Below are 18,932 nucleotides of genomic sequence, written 5' to 3'. Positions count from 1 at the left end.
AACTTTTATTCCTATGACTTATTCATCCAGAAACTGAAAGCCTCTACCTCCCAATCCCCTTCTCCCATTTTGCCCATCTTCCTACCCATCTCCCCTCTGGCATCCATCAGTTTGTTCTCGGGTTTAATAGATCTGTATCTGCTTTTTGTTTGTCTGTTTATTCATTTGTTTGGTTGTTTAGATTCCACATGTAAGTTAAATCATATGTCTTTCTCAGTCTGATTTGATTTCACTTAGTATGCTACCCTCTAGGCACATCTGTGTTGTTGTAGATGGCAAGATCTCATCCTTTTTATGGCTGTTTAATATTCCTCTGTGTGTGTGTGTGTGTGTGTGTGTGTGTGTGTGTGTGTGTACCTCCCACATCTTCTTTATCCAGTGCTCTTACTCTTAAAAAAAAAATGTGGAAACATAATTTTGAGCCTAGGACAAAATTTGCTACTAATATCAGATACCCGTGAATCAGTCTAACCATTAACAATTTGAATTCCCAATGAAAGAGGAGAAAAAGAGAAAAAAGGTTGGAATTAAGATCTCACAGATTTTAAGCTGTCCATATGACATTACAAATATGTAATACACATATGACAAATATACAAAGACATTTTAATGATATATCATTGGGTACAAATCACTTTGGTCACTAATACAAAAACATTATCCGTATTGATGTTACTGTCATCTTGGACAGCCTCCTTCTCTGTAAATGATACACATGGCATCCAATCTGGATATTGCCTTTCTTTCTTAAACACAATGGTTCCTCTTATTTTCTCTGTAAGGGCTTGGTCCAAGGTTGTTAGTAAGAATAAGCAATAAGATATTCGTTTACTTCCACATGGATAAAATTCCTGGCCACACCTGTGGGTACTGTGCCATTGCTTACATGAACAATGATAAGCCTGTGTGTAACACAGATATTATACCACTTTATGGTCTGTTATTATTGTGTATACCTGCAAACAGCTCTGTATGTGGGTTTCGTGTTAGTTTTCTCTACTTATAGATATTATTTAACAACAGAGCGTAAGTAATATCCTCAAAGCTTTTGTGAAATACATTACATCATTTTGAAGATGAGACAATGCCCTAGGGCACCTGGGTGGCTCAATAGGTTAAGCGTCCCTTTTTGACTCAGGTCATGAACTCACTGTTTGTGAGTTGGAGCCCTGTGTCAGGGTTTTTGCTGTCCACACAGAGCCCACTTCAGATCCTCTGCCTCAGTCTCTCTCTGCGCCGCCCCCCCCACCAGAATAAATAAACACATTAAAAAAAAAAAAAAAAGACCAGACAATGCCCTGATAATCTGATAGCCGTAGGAAGAAGAGATGCAATTAATCACATTGACAGAGAAGATCCAAAGGATTTGGCTCAAGTAGACTTTTTAGAATAGTGACATGGCAAACGAAATAAAAATAAAATTTTAAATTGGTGTTAACAGTTTTGCAATGTGATAGCTAGAGAACCAAATTAAAGGAAATAAGTGTGAGGTCAGCTGGCATTTATCCAGATTGAGGGTCTACCAGAAAACAATTCTGGAACTGACATATTTAACACACTGTAAAAATATTTTCTTGAACACATCTTTAGTATTAATTTTTATGAGACATTGTGTCAGAATTGACTCAAGACTTCAGTGTTGAATGTGAGCCTGTTAACTCTTAATGACTACTGTGTGGTGTCCTATCAAACCATCTGTAAAATATAACTGGCTATTCATGACCAAATACATAGTAACCTAATTTCCAAAAATTATGAGGCCATATAGTAAGATTCAAAATATAGATGTAAGCAGGTTGAAAGACACATTGTATATTTTCATAGTATTATAGAAGCTAAATGTGTTGGAAATTGCTGTTAGGTGTCTGAGCATGCCTGGGGATGAGTGTTTTGAACTCTTTAATGGCTGAGTAACTGGTAGTGTAGTTAGTAAACTAGGTTAAGCCAGTCTTCAGTTGTTAGTTGGCTGGCTTCATGTTTGTTCTAGACCTCCTAAAAACTTCTGTCATAATGTCATTGTGTGAAATGTTTATGAAGTGTGTTAAAAATCACTATGTTGGCTGTGAACCCAAGTGATAATTCTCCCCATAGTTCCAAGACATCTTCCTCACAAGAAGAAAACACCATTTAACCTTTTCCTTAAGTATCACAGACCTATTTGACACCCCCCCCCCAGGAGGATATTATCTGGCAACTTTGAAGTACATGGTTCAAATGGAATTACTCTAATAACAGTTTGTGCAAGGTCCATGTGGGTATGTCTCATCTAACTTGATTATTCTCCTTAGATTCAAAATTATAGTCTGCAAATTGAAAATTATATATAGCTTTTGCAAGGCGAGACCATAATTCTAGGCTTGTACTATTTTTTTTTTCATTCCCAATAAATCACACTCAAAGTAGGCCTGACACTGGACTGTCCTTTAGCATCCAGGGCAGCCCTAAGTCAGCTGGTGACAAAGTACCGTTATTTAGGTTCTCAGAGACCTTGAGACTCCTCTGAAAACCTGTTCACATTCCTCCTCTCTGCCTCTGGAAAATATACTCTAGACCAATATTGATTAACTCTCTTCTCTGCCTACAGATCCATTTTTTTCACCTGTACAGATCCTTCCAAATTAGGCTTGCTTTCTTCACCTATCAGCTAAGGGTCCGGGTAAATCCGTGTCCAAAGGTGGTATGTGTAGGCTCCCACTATTAGTTGTGTTTGCTGTACCCATTGTCTAAGATGTCCTGCAGGCTACTTACATTACCTTCTAGAGTTGAAGTTTATTCTTGTGAATCACAATACCTTCTTGAGATTCATTGCCATCAGTTTTAAGTGGGATTGGATGGGTTAGACTAGAATAGAAAGGGGAGAGGGAAGAGAATAGAAGACACTGAGAGGTCCATTTTAAATAGGCTGGTAAGGGGGCACCTGGGTGGCTCATTCGATTAAGTGTCTGACTCTTGATTTTGGCTCAGGTTGTGGTCTCACAGTTGTGAGTTGGAGCCCACGTCGGACTCAGGGCTCACAGCGCAGAGCTTCATATCCTCTCTCTCTCTCTCTCTCTCTCTCTCTGCCCCTCCCCCACTCACACTTGCTCTCTCTTTGTCTCTCTCTGTGTCTCAAAAATAAATAATTGTTAAAAAAATTTTAAATAGGCTTGGCAGGGGAGCACCTGGGTGGCTCTGTTGGTTAAGCGTCCAACCTTGTCTCAGGCCAAGATCTCATGGTTTGTGAGTTCAAGCTCCACATCAGGCTTTCTGCTGTCAGCTCAGAGCCTGCTTTGGATCCTTTGTCCCTGTCTCTCTCTCTGCCCCTCCCCTGCTCACTTGCTCTCTCTCTCTCTCTCAAAAATAGATAAATAAACATTTAACAAGTAAATAAATAGGCTGCTCAGGAAGTTTTCAGTAACACTTTGGATGTGGTGGAAATTACAGTCTACACTCTGACAGCAACCCTCCTCCAAGTGTGATCTTCAGATTATGTTAGGTAAACAGAAGGGTTCTTTTTTTTTTTTTTCGGTTAACTTATTTATTTTGAGGGTTGGGAAGGGGCAGAGAGAGAATCCCAAGCAGGCTCTGTGCTGTCGGCACAAACATGGGGCTCGACCCACGCACCGTGAGATCATGACCTGAGCCAAAATCAAGAGTCAGATGCTCTTGGGCTCTGTGCTGACAGCTGAGAGCCTGGAGCCTGCTTGGGATTCTGTGTCTCGCTGTCTCTCTGCCCCTTCCCCTCTCACACTCTGTCTCCCAAAAATAAATAAAACGTTAAAAAAGAAAATTGGGGGCGCCTGGGTGGCTCAGTTGGTTGAGTGTCTGACTTCAGCTCAGGTCACGATCTCACAGTCTGTGAGTTCGAGCCCCGCGTCGGGCTCTGTGCTGACGGCTCAGAGCCCGCAGCCTGCTTCAGATTCTGTGTCTCCCTCTCTCTCTGCCCCTCCCCTGTTCATGCTCTGTCTCTCTCTGTCTCAAAAATAAATAAACGTCAAAAAAAATTTTTTTTTAAAAAAGAAAATTTAAGGAGTCAGATGCTCAAGCAGCTGAGCCACTCAGGTGCCTCCAGAAGGGTTCTGTAGCCAAATAGTTTTGGGAAATTCAGGTACAAAAAAAGCTCAACATGTTTTTTTATTACCTGATAATTGGGCTCTTCAAATAGGTAAGAAGGGGCTATGTATAGCCATGCACTATTTGCCTAACTTGACTAAAGTCATAATGGTCATGAGAATAAGGATGATAGTGGGTAAGGCTTACTGAGCTTGTGCTTTGTGCCAGGTTGTGTGCCAAGTGCTTTAACGTGGATGGTTCCCCCCCCCCCCACATCCCATGTGGTGCAGCACATGAGGGGAAATGAGGCATGGGGTCAATCTATGTGAATGGTTGTACTAGGACCAGGAAGGAAGAGAAAGTCTGAGAGGAAGGGGAATCTCCAGACCTGGGATTATAGAGCTCAAGGGACATGGAGGTGCACATTTGGAAATTGCTGTCCCTAAAGTGCTCATTGAAAGAAAGTGACTGTGGAGATTATGAATTTAGAAAGGATGCCTAAGAGGGGCACCTGGGTGGCTCAGTTGGTTAAGCATCCGACTTCGGCTCAGGTCATGATCTCGCAGTCCATGAGTTCTAGCCCCGCGTCGGGCTCTGTGCTGACAGCACAGAGCCTGGAGCCTGCTTCGGACTCTGTGTCTCCCTCTCTCTGACCCTCCCCCGTTCATGCTCTGTCTCTCTCTGTCTCAAAAATAAATAAACGTTAAAAAAAAATAAATAAATAAAAAAGAAAGAAAGGATGCCTAAGAAAAGTGAAGAACCTGGCATATAGCGGAGAGCAGAGGTGTGCAAAGTCTAGCCTGCTGCAACAAACATTTAAGAGCTCTTAAAAACCCCTTTAGAGAACAGGGAAACTAAGTCCTGTGGCTCCTGTCTCCAGATTCTGTTGTAAGTGTTTGTAGATTCATGATCTGTTCTACCCACAGTATCCTAATGCTGATTTGGCAGTTCTGTGAACTGTGTGCCCTGTTGTATTCTTCCAGGACTTTTGGTTTATTTGCTGAGAACACTGGTAGGTGACTGTGCATTGTGGGGTTAGTGTTGTCCCTTGTTAAGAAAGCTTAAGAACACAATTAATATGTTCTCACCAATAAATGGGCCAGATCAATGAAATTTCTCTGCCTCCAAGTATCTGCTAATTTCAGAATAAAAGGCCCATAATTTAGAAATAAGGCCTTTCTATACCTTGTTTTCAATTACCTTTTTTTCTCGTTTAAAAATAATACATGCCTGTTGTTGGAAATAGCCCCATAAATATCTTAAATCTACACATTATTTCACAGCTGCATGCCTTGTTTTACATTGATGAGTTTGTTTTAGTAGCACATCCAAATTGTTAGAATCAGAAGGTCAGTGAGGTAAAATTAAAACAAGTACTTTAGAAGATTGTAAACACAGAATAAATTTCAGCCTCATGTAAATGAGGTGCGATTTCCATAATAAAGCCATTATTGTTGTCACTGGTGCATAGCAATAAAGCCAAGGCTGCAATTACAAAGAGAAGAGATAATACAGCACCATACTTTCTTTAAAAATGGCAATTAAATTCATTGAAATCATATTTTCCACTAAAACATAAAGAGATTTTATGTATTCTCAGTGGAATCTACAAAATCCCATAAGTAGACTTTCTTAATGATGGTAAGTACTAAATGACATATCCACTTGCTGATTTTTTTTCCTTTCCACAAGTAATTTCTTTCACTAAAACCTTTTCAGACTACTTCGTTTTTCACATTAATGACTCTGTGCTAATTTAAGTATTTAAATCAAGTACTTTGAGGATTTGATTCTTTTTTTCCCTCCCTGTCATCGAACTTCATCTTCGCACCAGCCTATCTTTTTTAGCATGACCTTAACAAAAAATTGTAGTAAAATACACATAACACAAAATTTACCATTTTAACCATTTTTAAGCGTACAATTCAGTGGCAAAAAGTACGTTCACAATGTTGTGCACCCATCGCCACTATCCATTTCCAGAAGTTTTTCATCAACTCAAACATGAACTCTGTACCCGATAAACAGAATTTCCTGCTCCCCATTTTTCTCAGTCCCTGGTGACCTCTATTCACTTTCTGTCTAGAAGAATTTGCCTACTCCAGGCACCTCATGTAAATGGAATCCTACAATATTTTCCTGGCTTATTCTAATCAACATGTTTTCAACATTCATTCACATTGCAGCACATGTCAGAATTTCATTCCTTTTTAAGACTGAGTAATATTCCATCATATGTATATACAATAGCAACCATTTTCACTGCCAACAAAATCACCACATAATAGGCAATAAAGCAATTTGGCCGTAAAAGATAAAAGTCATGGAAAATAAAAGAGGGCATTCATTAAGAAGAACATGATGAAATATGAAAAATGAATAGCAAAATTAAAAAGACCTTATTGTGAATACAAAATATTTTAATGCATTTTATTTTTTATTTTTTTTACATGGGCTCCATGCCCAATGTGGGGCTTGAACCCATGACCCCAACATCAAGAGTCGCATGGTGTACTGACTAAGCCAGCCAGGAACCCCTGAATACATTTTATTATTTTTTTGTGTGCTTTTTTTTTTAAGTTTATTTCTTTATTTTGAGAGAGACAGAAAGAGGCAAGTAGGAGAGGGGCAGAGAGAGGGCGAGAGAGAGAGAATCCCAAGCAGGCTGTGTGCTGTCAGCTTGACCTCATGAACAATGAGATCATGACCTGAGCTGAATGCTTAATAGACCGAGCCACCCAGGCCCCCCATCTCTGAATACCTTTTAAATGTGTATAGATTGCCTGAACAGGTATCAGGTTTTATTTTGTGGATTGTACCTAAGCATTTGTCTTCAGAGTCTTTCATTCATAGTGCCAGGCTTTTGTTTGTTTGTTAATTCATCTCCTTGTTCATCGTCACACTTTTTTTGTTTCACTAAAATTTCTTCCTTTATTAGCAGAGTTACCAGTTTCCAAACACTAGGATGCATATTTGTAACTGAGCTTTGAAGTACATTGTAAAAGCCCTTCGACACTGTTGGTTATTGGCATAGTGTCACAGTTCACTGATAGACATCCTAAAGTTCTATAGGAAATGTTGGTTCAAAACTCAGTGCCAGTGTAGAGACCATTTTGAGGGCTAAGATTTATATAAAATGAGTGTAGTGTGTCAGTGGAAAAATGAACCAAACCCTCAACCATTTGTCTTTTTAACTTTGCTAAAATGTTTGCCCCCAAAATGCTTGCAGCAAAGATGTTTCTGGTGATAGTACCTAGAGCCATTGAAGTTCTGTTTTCTAACAAATTCACCTGTAAACATAAGTTTCTAGTGTGGCCAGTTGTAAATACCTGTTTCGGTAAGCACTGACTTTTACAGTCAACAGAAAAGTTACTAGTCGTTCATCAAATGTGAAATGTCAGCTTCTGAAATATACAACCGATATGATTTTCACTAAGTGCAGCATTAACTTTCTCCTTACCAAATGGAATTCCCAGTAGCTATTAGCATCACCCCCCCCCCCACCCCACGTCTGTCCCCATCACCCACTCCCAACAGCCCTTTTCCCTGTGGTCAGTTACTCCAGGCCCCAAAGAGGGTGAAGGTACCTCCTCAGAGGTGGATTAGCATAAAGCTGATGAAGTTTAAGTTTTAGGGCCTCTCCCTTGCTTATAGGCCCTTTCCAAGATTTTATGCCTAATTTTGCATTTTGCAATTTTTTTTTAAAGATATCTCTTCAAGTTGTATGAACTTCAGGCCCACAAAATCTGGATGTACCCCGAGATAGGTTTCTTCCACCTGAAATCATGTCCTCAGTGTTGTTGCACTGCTGAAAAACCAGCCTGGGGTTTATTGTTCAACTCGCTGAGTTATTTATGCCTGGCTTTCTTCCTTGCAGAGTTTCTGACCTCCGGTGCCAAGCCACCACACTTGTCTGCAGAGTTCCAGGAAAACCTAGGCCTGGGTGTTTCTGGTCAGGCCCCTGTATGCTCTCTCAGCTCCCCCACTGAGCTCTGTCAGCACACAGCACTTGTTGGGCTAGGCACTTTAGAGGAACATGAAGGCCAAATTTTGAAAATTGGGTTCCTAGTTGTCCATGCAGAGTATGCATGTCCTTTTGTACTCTGCACAGAGCCATAAATAGAATTTTGTACTTACACAGTGGAACAAAGAATGCAATTGCCAGAGTTAATACCTAATCTTTAAAAAATTTAATGAGTATAGCATAGGAAGTTTCCTAAATATTAGGGTATCTTGTCATTAGTAAAAATGAGCCTCTGGTCCTTTATCAAATTGTATGATTTCATTAAACAAAAATGAATTTTTATAAAATTTAAATAAATCTTAATATATTTTCCCCTGTCCTGCTGTAAGGCATTAATGACAAAGGAATTATTCATCTGTATAAGCCATGTCTTATATTATTCTTATTTTCTCTGTGAAGTTATAATAACTCAGGCAATTTTATATTTTTTTTATGGAGGGTATTTTTGGGAAGATACCAGCATAGTGTCCTTTTAAAGGCTTTTTTCTCCTCAAAAAAAAAAAGAATGCTCAGGTTCCATTTTCCTCTTCCCCTCCCCCTTTCCCTTTCTTTCCTTTCTTTTGTCCTGTTTCTTTTTTTGCCTTTCCCTTCCCTTCTCAAAGAACTCCATCCTAAAGCCCTCTTCACAATTACCATCCACAGGAAGATGTTCAAGCATGGAGTGTGGGAACCCTGTTCGTTATGAGGGGGGCATCTGTGTGAGGGATGGGGTACAGCCCAGCTTGAGATGTCAGAACCCAAATAAGCTTGGGGGGTCATCTGTGCAAGAGAAGGAATAACAGCACCCAGAGATTAGATACAATCAACAAGGGCAATTGGTCAAATAGATAAATATATTAAGAATAACGAGAACTAGATTTCTTAACAACAGACAAGAGATTTACACAAATTAAAGGAAAAAAGTGAGAATTAACCCTGTGGTTTGGATTGGATTTGGAAATATTAGTGTGAACTAATCATGTTCATTATGTAGAAATAGCTACAGTAATCTAGATGTAAATGTGTGTGTGTGTGTGTGTGTGTGTGTGTGTGTGTGTTCATATGTGTACCTACATAGGTTCTCTAGCTCTGTCTACAGAGAGGGCTTAGGAGCAGAAACACCCCAATAATAGCGAGCATATTGACCACCTAATCTTGGTTTCTAAATGCCATTCTCCCCAAAAAGAAACCAGAACTGGATCAGGGAAAGTACAAGATAAGTTTGAAACATCTTGTTGGGCCAGAAACCAAGGAAGTACTTACAGAATCATGAGAACATAACACAAGGCACAAAGGGCACCGGTGCCATCCTATCTTGCAAGGGCTTCCATTATTCAAATTTAGGATAATTTGGGCATCAAAATGATAGTAGTCAGTAATAACCCCTTTTTCAAGTTTATTATTTATTTTGAGAGAGACAGGAACAGCACGAGTGGAGGAGGGGAGACAAGGCTCAAACCCATGAACCGTGAGATCATGACCTGAGGAAATCAAGTCAGACACCTAAGCTACTGAGCCACCAGGCACCCCAATAACCCTTTAAATAAATTGAGAATCTGTGAGTCCATATTATAAAAATAAATAATGGATAAATCACACATTTGATAAGAGGAAGGGTTTTATCCAGTTTCAAAGTAATCCCACACAGATAATTAGTAATCACAAAGGAAAACAGACTGACCTCACAGTAGAGAATCTTGCAGCCACTACCTTAATCACATGACCTGAATGAGCAGCCTAAGTAATGGGACAAATGGAATTTTTGTGCCACCCAATAAAAGAATGCTAGAACAAGAACCCAGTATCAGTTCTGTGACTTTTGCCAAATTTTTTAATCTGAATCACAGGAAAAGATCAGATGAACTCAAATTTAAGGACACTCCACAGGAAAAACTGGCCGGTAATCTTCAAAAGTGTCAGTCATAAAAGCCAAGGACATACAGATGAACTGTTTGGGATTAAAGGAGACTACAGAAACATGTCAGCTGTACCTTTCCGCTGCAAAAAAGATAACAGAAATAATGGACAAATCTTGAATGAGATCTGAGGATGGCAGGAATATATGAGTATTGATTTCCTGATTTGATGGTCCTATTGTGTTTATGTAGGAGAAAATCTTTGTAGAAAATACACATTAAAGTTTTCAGAGGGAAAAATGAAAACAACAGAAAAATTAAGTTTTGGGGCTCCTGGCAGGCTGTGTCAGAAGAGGGTGTCACTCCTGATCTCGGGGCCAGGAGTTCGAGCCCCATAGTGCATGTAGAGGTTACTAAAAAAAATAAACTTAAAAATGTTAGCTTAAAAAATATATTTAAAAAATAAAGTATTCAGAAGGTGATGGAGGAAGGCAACTTTCAAGTGGTTCGGGGAAGAGAAAAACTATGTTGTCATACTGTACTTACAGCTCTTCTGTAAGTTTGACATTGTTTCAAAATAAAATTTTAAAATTGCTAAAGTCATATTATTTAACTATTCAAATTTTCAGAGTGCATGTAGATTTTAGGCATTACTTGATAAAATGGTGGGTATATTTGGACCTTGAAGTCTGTCCTAAGAGTTGTCAATGGTGTGGTCCATCCTGATGTCTTTCAGACAGCTTGAAATGTGTTTATTTGCAGCTGTTAGGATCTGCAAATAAAGTTAGGTTCACTTTTTAAGTCTACTGTAGGTAGTCATTTAAATAATAAAATCCCCTTTTTAAGGTTATTATTCTACAATGCAAATGTCAAAGTCAAATGAGTAATGAAGCCCTTGACCCTGAAGAGATCTCTCCTGAAAACTACTGCAACAACTTGCACGAGAAGCAGCAGGCCGAATAAGCTTAGTGTTCACACTGGCGAACCTGTCACTTCACCTTTACTCTAACATTAGCTATAAAGTTTGGTGTCTTTGGGGCGCCTGGGTGGCGCAGTCAGTTGAGCGTCCGACTTCAGCCAGGTCACGATCTCGCGGTCCGTGAGTTCGAGCCCCGCGTCGGGCTCTGGGCTGATGGCTCAGAGCCTGGAGCCTGTTTCACATTCTGTGTCTCCCTCTCTCTCTGCCCCTCCCGCGTTCATGCTTTGTCTCTTTCTGTCCCAAAAATAAATAAACGTTGAAAAAAAAAATTAAATTAAAAAAAATAAAATAAAATAAAGTTTGGTGTCTTCTCTGTCAGAAAAAAAAAAGGGATGAGTACATACTTTTCCATGACACACAAGCTAGTTTTTATATCATTTGTGTTTTAAATTGTTGGGTTGGACTACGCTAATTTCCAGAGCAACACCGCTGCCTGCCATTTTCTGCTGGAAAGCTCTTTTAAGGGGATTTACCTGGGGATGAAATGTGATTGCATCTCTGCAGTTGTTCATGGCACTTCCTGAACAGTCCAGCAGGTGGTAGTCTAGGAGAGGAACAGTTCTCATTCTGCACCCCCCCCCCCCCCCCCAATCAGGAAAACAGAAAGAATGTGGACTCAGCAATGTGCCCTCTCTTTTCTGGCATAAGAATGGGATTTCCAAGGTTGTTCTTTCAAAATGGGTACTTAGGCATACAGAGTGTTACAAGAAAGGAGCCAATATACATTTGTGTGTATCTGTGACTAGGCAGGATCCCAGAGCTCAAAAAAATTTTTTTTTTTATTTCCAGAAGTCCCGCTGGTTTTATATCTCTTTGCCCTGATTTCTGTGACATGGCTTTGGGGAGGCCTGCACATGGCTTACAGACACTTCTGGATGTTGGTCCTCTTTGTCATTTTCAACAGTCTACAGGTAAGCTTACAATCTGGTTGCTGGTGGAACACATGTATGCTCATGAACACGGGCATGGAGTTTCAATGTAAAGGAATCAAGTGTCTACACGTAGGTGAATTTTTACACACAACATCATGCAGAGTTGCAGAATAAAATGATGAAGGGCTAAATCTTTAATACCTAAAATATGGCTGGGCTTCTAACTTGCTGTTTATACTGATAATATAAAGGGTGAAATATTTACCCTCCTTTATTTAGATAACATCTGAGTAACTACAAAAACATATTTCTTTTTCAGCAGGATTGATGTTTATAAACTTTGCAGCAGGTAGCCATGGACGGTGGCTGTGTCTAGATGTTAGAGCAATTGAAGAGTGAAATAGATAGCAGTGTTCAAGCAGTCCACTCTTACGCCTGGTGCTTAGTGAAATGAGAGTGTTTTGGTTCACTGAAAAATGATTGACATCCTCTAAGTCTGGCAATGCCCAGCTTAAATTAGTTTTGTGAGCGTGCTTGGATAGCATAACTAGGAATTATATAACTATAGCAAAAATTAAAGCTGACTTTTTTAGTGCTTTTGTTAAATGGAAAAAAGTTGCACCCTGAAATTAACAAATGGAACAAATGAACTCATTTTCCTTATTTTCCAAAGTGAAAAGGTCTGTCCCAGACCAAAATAATATCTTGAATTTACCAAAGATCTCTCTAAAAACTCCTTATTTGGACCACCATGTTGCAAGGAACATGAGTAGAAAAACCTATTAGGATTACAGCATACAACTGAAACGAGACTCAAAGCATATTTTGATTTCATTTTAAGGATTTTAAGGAAACAAATTATTTAGTGACAGCATATCTTCCAGCCCAGTGCCTAAGCAAATCATAAGATGGATTTCGGAAGGACAGAAAATACAAAGTAACTTGAAAGTTTGGCATCAGGTTGATACAAGGAGGTATGTAGATATCTCTGTATAGCCACAGAGACCATCAAGCACCTGCTGCTGGCACATTGTGTTAGTGCTACAGTCCCAGGGTGGAGGGGACAGGCCTGCTCCTTTACAACGTGATGATTCAAGGGAGTAAACAGTTAGCAGTTAGAATACACTATGCCAGGTGCTGTGCAAACAAAAGGGTTGAGTGAAGCACCTGTTTACTCCTGCAAGTGCTAGCATTTGAGATGAGCCCCGGAAGTGAGCCCTTCAGATCAGAGGCCCTGTCTGGTCAGCTTTGAATCCCAGGGGTCTATTGGAACTAACACCGAGGTCCACACTGGCAGCCTGCAGATGTATTTTGTTTGGTGGACACACAGTGGTATACAGAACAGTGTTTTAAATTGTTTCATATTTGGGGGCAGCTGGGTGGCTCAGTCATTGAGAGTCCCAACTTCAGCTCAGGTCATGATCTCACCATTTGTGAATTCAAGCCCCACATCAGGCTCGGTGCTGTCCGCACGAAGCCTGCTTCGGATCTTCTGTCCCCCTCCCTCTCTGCCCCTCCCCCTGTTCTCAAAAATAGAAAAATAAAACATTAAAAAAAAACTCTTTAAAAAATTGTTTAATATTTGCTGCAAACTTTTAAAATTGAGAAATCTCACATTAAAACTTGAATTTCTGGCTTTTCTTTAATAGCAGTACTTGCTTGGCAGCAATTGGCAAGTCCTAAGTGGATGCTTCCCCCTTTAGATGGGGCATGTGATCTTATTATACATGGGATAGACTTCGTTCATTCACTTTACCTGCCATTGAGTTTGCAATACCTTTAATGTTAAGTAAGTGATGAGCGTATGGTTAGAGATGAGTATTTCAGGCAGAGAAACAGTGTTAGTCTGGGCAGTACAAAAGGGAACTGATTAATCTTGCCGAGATTTAGAGAAGAGTTGGGGTGAGGGTGGCAAGAAGAAAGCCTTTGCAGTTCGGAAGGTAATGCTGGGAGCCGAGACAGACGAGGGTAAGTTGGCCTCAGTGCCATGTTACCATGCTTCGGAAGGGATGTTGAACTTCAGCTTTTAAGCAGTAGGAAGCCATCAAAGTTGGAGTTTTTATTTGTTTTGCTCTGATTTGTTTTTAAAATTTTTTAAATTTTGATTGGGAATGACTTGCTTGTACTACTTTTTAGAAGGATGACTGGGAAACATTTAGGAGGATAATGAAATGTGGAACAGCTCCAGTTAGAGGTGGGCTCCTATCATAGTCCAGCCTATAATATTTCAGCAGCATACCTGGGAATAGAGAGCAGGTGACAGGTTTGAGAATTGTAAAGATAACCATTAATGGAATTTGGTTAGCCAATAAAATGTAGGGATGTGGAGTATCCGAGAGCAACATCATTTAGAAATGCCAGGCTCAGGTGAATGGCTGGGTACCAACATCTTTAGTCAACATGAAGATCACATCAGGCATAGGGTTCTAGGAAATACGCAGTGAGGTTGGTGAGTTGGTAAGATGTGGGAGTCATTGGTAAAGTTAATTTTAGTTAATAATTGTATAATAATAATAATTTAGTAACTAGGTTTTAGGAGAGAGCTACAGAAAGAGATAATTAATGAAAGGGAACTAGAATAGAAGAGTTTGGAGTTTCTGGTAGAAAAGAAAGTTTCAGAAGAAAACAATACTAACTAACTGTCAAGTGCAGCAGAGAAGATAAATAGGCTGAGGACCGAGGGGCATTGTGGTGCAGTGCAGTGTTCCCCACCTGTGGCTTGCAGCAAAATCATGTAAAGGGCTTGTTGAAACACAGGTTGTCAGGCCCCACACCGAGAGTTTCTGATACAGTAGATCTGAGCAGGTCTGGAAATTTGCTTTTCTAGCGGTTTCCCAGATGATGCTGAGACAGCCAGGCTAGGGACCACAGTTTGAGAACTGCTGATATAGTGAACATGATCCTAACTCCACCAGTCTATCCAGCTGACTTTAGTTGAGTCATGGATACAAATTTTTTTCTACTTTCTTCATCTGTGAAATAGGAATACATACTATTTAGGATTATGGTGTGATTTAATTAAATGGCATAACATATTAAGCAACTGTACTGTACCTCACATGAGGAGCAATTATTTTTATCCAAGAAGTTTAATGGAGTATAGAAAGAGATAAAGAAAGTAATAGCTTAGGAAGGATGTTTGGCTGGTTGGTTCAAAGGAGATTTTTTGTTTCTGTTTTCTTGTGAAAAGAACCAACAAAAAAGGAGAAACTGACAAGTGGAGGAAAGAAAGACTCTTTGCTGTGGCAAGATCGTGGACAGGGCAGGAAGAACAGAAGTGATAGAGGGAGGAGAGATGTTTCTCTCTCTGAGGCTAGGGAGAGAGGGAGGAACATGGAAAACCATTTGGAAGCTGGAAGTGAGGAAAGTTGGAATTTGCATCTAATGCTCTCTCTTTTCTCTGAAAGTCAAGAAGCAAGGACATTTGTTGAGAAAAATGGGTTGAAAGCTTGAGCTAAAAGTGGTAAAAAGTTCAGAGAAGTTTCTAGGCAGAAAGTAAATAGCAAACTATGGTGGGTTGGAAGATAGATGGTCAAGAAACAGACTGCTTAGAGAGAAATTGGAGGGATTCAGTAGAGGTTAGACACCTCAAATCCATGATTGAACCAGTCACCAGCAATTAAATAAATGTGAACCTCAAGGTTAAGATGGTAGCCAGTATCACCTATCAAACCACATATACACGAAAAAGTCTGTGGAGCACTTATGCAAGTTTACTAATAAACGAGGACTGTTGGACATTAAACTATGTTTCATGGTGAGATATAAGCGTAATTGTTATGGCCTGTTTCTTAGAGGAACTTAATCAAAGCTAAGTATATGTAAAAACTAAAAACATCTCAAACGCATATTTAATGAGTTTCATTCCATCTCTGTGACACTCTTGAAGCCACGAGCTTATGTGCTATTCTGGCACACCAGTACCTTCCTGGTACCAGTGCTCAGTTAATCATTCCTAAAAGAAATGCCTGTTAAGAAATACTTGAGGGGCGCCTGGGTGGCTCAGTCGGTTAAGCATCCAACTTCGGCTCAGGTCCGTAAGTTCGCGCCCCACGTCGGGCTCTGTGCTGACCGCTCAGAGCCTGGAGCCTGTTTCAGATTCTGTGTCTCCCCCTCCCCACCCCTACCCCGTTCATGCTCTGTTTCTCTCTGTCTCAAAAATAAATAAACGTTAAAAAAATTTTTTTGTTAAAAAAAGAAACACTTGAAAAATATGATTTCTCTACGGTTCGTTGGAGTTCATTTAGTTTGTAAACTGTCTCGTGTCATCAACTTGGGCATTTTTATAGAATATGGCTATATGGTAGTAAGATCTTCCAAGTATGTTCCATGAAGACTTAGTGGTTAGTATTATTTTTTATTGGCTTTGTATTTTTTTTAACTGGCTTTTGTCAATATCTGCACCCACAAAAGTGTGTATCTTATGCTTGGCTACTCTATTTTGCTCAAAGGGGATTACTGCTTCATTTTTTTATCCAGATTATTATGTGATAGAGACTATTATTTTATCCAGACTATTATTATGTGATTAGGTGCCCAGAGACTAACAGATGAAAGTTATCTTTTTATAATAATCTGAATTTTTGTATATTTATTGTTTGATGAAATTTTAAAAAGGGAATCTTTGGGGCGCCTGGGTGGCGCAGTCGGTTAAGCATCCGACTTCAGCCAGGTCACGATCTCGCGGTCCGTGAGTTCGAGCCCCGCATCAGGCTCTGGGCTGATGGCTCAGAGCCTGGAGCCTGTTTCACATTCTGTGTCTCCCTCTCTCTCTGCCCCTCCCCCGTTCATGCTCTGTCTCTCTCTGTCCCAAAAATAAATAAACGTTGAAAAAAAAACATTAAAAAAAAAAAAAGGGAATCTTTTAGTTTGTTTGTTTTTAAAGTAAACTCTACCCCCAACATGGGGGCTCGAACTACCACCCAAGATCAAGGGTCGCATGTTCCATCGACTGAGCCAGCCAGACACCCTTAAAAGGAAATCTTTAAAAATTTTTTTTTTATTTAAGTATAGTTGACACACAATGTTACATTAGTTTCAAGTGTACAACATAGTGATTCAACATCTCTGTACACATTATGCTGTGTTGACCATAAGTGTAATTATTGTCACTACACAATGCTATTATGATATCATTGACTGTGTTCTATATGCTGTGCCTTTTATTGCTGTGACTTATTCTATAACTGGAAGCCTGTGTCTCCCACTCCTCTTCACTCATTATGCCTATCCTCCCACCCCCACTTCCCTCCTGGCAATCATCAGTTTGTTTTCTGTTTTTAGAGGTCTGGTTCTGCTTTTTGTTTCTTTGTTTATTCTTTTTTTTTTTAATTCCACAGGTAAGTGAAATCATATGGTATTTATCTTTCATATTCTGTCTTATTTCACTTAGCATAATACTCTCTAGGTCCAAATGGCACTGTCTCATTCTTTTTTAAGGCTGCATAATATTTCATTGTATATAAGTATTACATCTTCCTTATCCACTTGTCCATCAGTGGGCACTTAAGTCTTCCATATTTTGGCTATTGTAAATAATGCTTCAGTAAACATAGGGGTGCCTATATCTTTCAAATGAGTGTTTTTGTTTTCTTGGGTAAATACCTAGTTGTAGATTTATTGGGTCATATGGTATTTCTGTTTTTAATTTTTTGAAGAACTTCCTTAGTGTTTTCCACAGTGTCTATACCAATTTACATTCCCACCAACAGGGTATGAGGGTTCCTTTTTCTACACATCTCCTCCAACACTTGTTATATCTTGCCTTTTTTTTTTTTTATCATAACCATTCTCACAGGTATAAGGTGATATCTTAACTGTGGTTTTGATCTGCATTTTCCTGATGAGTAGTGATGTTGCACACCTTCTCCTATGTCTATGGACATAGACATGGGTTCAAGCCCCACATCAGGCTCTGTGCTGACAACTCAGAGCCTGGAGCCTGCTAAGGATTCTGTATGTGTATCTCTCTCTGCCCCTCCCCTGCTCATGCTCTGTTTTTCTGTCTCAAAAATAATTAAAAATAAAAATAAATAAATAAGGGAATCTTGATCACTTGAAATATTATCAGGAATTTCTTGATCACTTTCTGAAGATTCAGGGTTGAGCTACCAAGCATCTAATACATTTGAGCTTTTAAGAAAATGTGTATGAAGTACTTTACAAAGCATGATGGATACAAATGCAAAGTGAGTTTAGAAAAATTATTCTAAATTTGTCTGCTATTATTTTTATTGCTTAATATCTTATTGACCATGGTGGTACCACCAGTGCAAGACTCACCTCCTATCAGCTTTCTTACCCCAGGATGGAAGGAGCTTATCCCCCAGTAGGAAAATCCTTTAAGACTTAAATTACCCTCACCTTGGATCACCGACTATGCAGAAACCAGTCACATGTGAAAGGTACTCTGGCCATACTTGGGTCATGAGTAGTCTCCATCAGTAGAAGGAGTTCAATTGTTATCACAAAAACTACATAGAATGGAATTCCCACCAGAAGAAATGATGCTTTTATCAATAAAAGAGGGGCAACAGTGGTAGGTGGGCCATTGTAACAGATGTCCACTATACGTATTTTCTGAATTTCTTGTTCATTGATATAAGTTGGGATAAGGCCAAAGACAGCTATTGTCAAATCACTGGGATATTTCGTTGATGTGACCTCAGTTTATTATGAATATCCTTGTTATCTATCATCTAACGAAATGTCTCTATAGTCCACAAGAAATTAATTCATAAGGGACCACATTTAATTTTTTTTTAATTCCCTGATCCATTAATCCAATTATCTTTGTTTTTTTTTAAGTGAGTTGAATTTATTTCTAAGATTTGTGTTCATACTTATACATCACAGCTTTCTTAAACTGTTTAGCCCAAGGTGTATCCAAACGGTGTAACAATAATGGGAACAATCACAAGAGTTTATCCTCAGCTGCTAGGCATTGCTTGAACCCTGTCAGTTGTTAAAATATGGAAATAAATGGCTAGGGTTTAAACTCTTTGCCTATGTCCCAGGCTTAATCTAGGAGAATCCCCAGACTTCCAGCAGCTGAAAGGTTAATGCGTGGCCAGATAGGGAGCCTCCAGGATCCTAACTCCAGCTCTAGACCTCCAGCCATTCTGATTGGTCAGTGTAGGTGCCACATTCATCACACATTTTGCATATCACTCCTAGCTTAATTTCGTTCT

At 39.5% G+C, this 18,932-nt stretch overlaps 1 protein-coding gene across 6 annotated transcripts in view; it reads left to right on the top strand.

Moving 5' to 3' along the window:
- Positions 1 to 18,932, top strand: part of ADGRV1 (adhesion G protein-coupled receptor V1) — a 607,523-nt gene that overhangs the window by 528,372 nt on the left and 60,219 nt on the right. For all 6 annotated transcript variants that reach the window (XM_040448735.1, XM_040448763.1, XM_040448752.1 and 3 more), the window contains one exon: positions 11,660 to 11,781. In XM_040448735.1, the coding sequence (XP_040304669.1) occupies positions 11,660 to 11,781 (122 nt within the window). The remainder of the gene's footprint in view (positions 1 to 11,659; positions 11,782 to 18,932) is intronic.

The sequence above is a fragment of the Herpailurus yagouaroundi genome, unplaced genomic scaffold (assembly GCF_014898765.1).
Source record: "Herpailurus yagouaroundi ecotype Mexico unplaced genomic scaffold, PumYag 29, whole genome shotgun sequence".
In the NCBI taxonomy this organism is placed as follows: Eukaryota; Metazoa; Chordata; class Mammalia; order Carnivora; family Felidae; genus Herpailurus; species Herpailurus yagouaroundi.
Note: the sequence above shows the minus strand (reverse complement) of the source record. Positions and strands in the feature narration are given on the sequence as shown.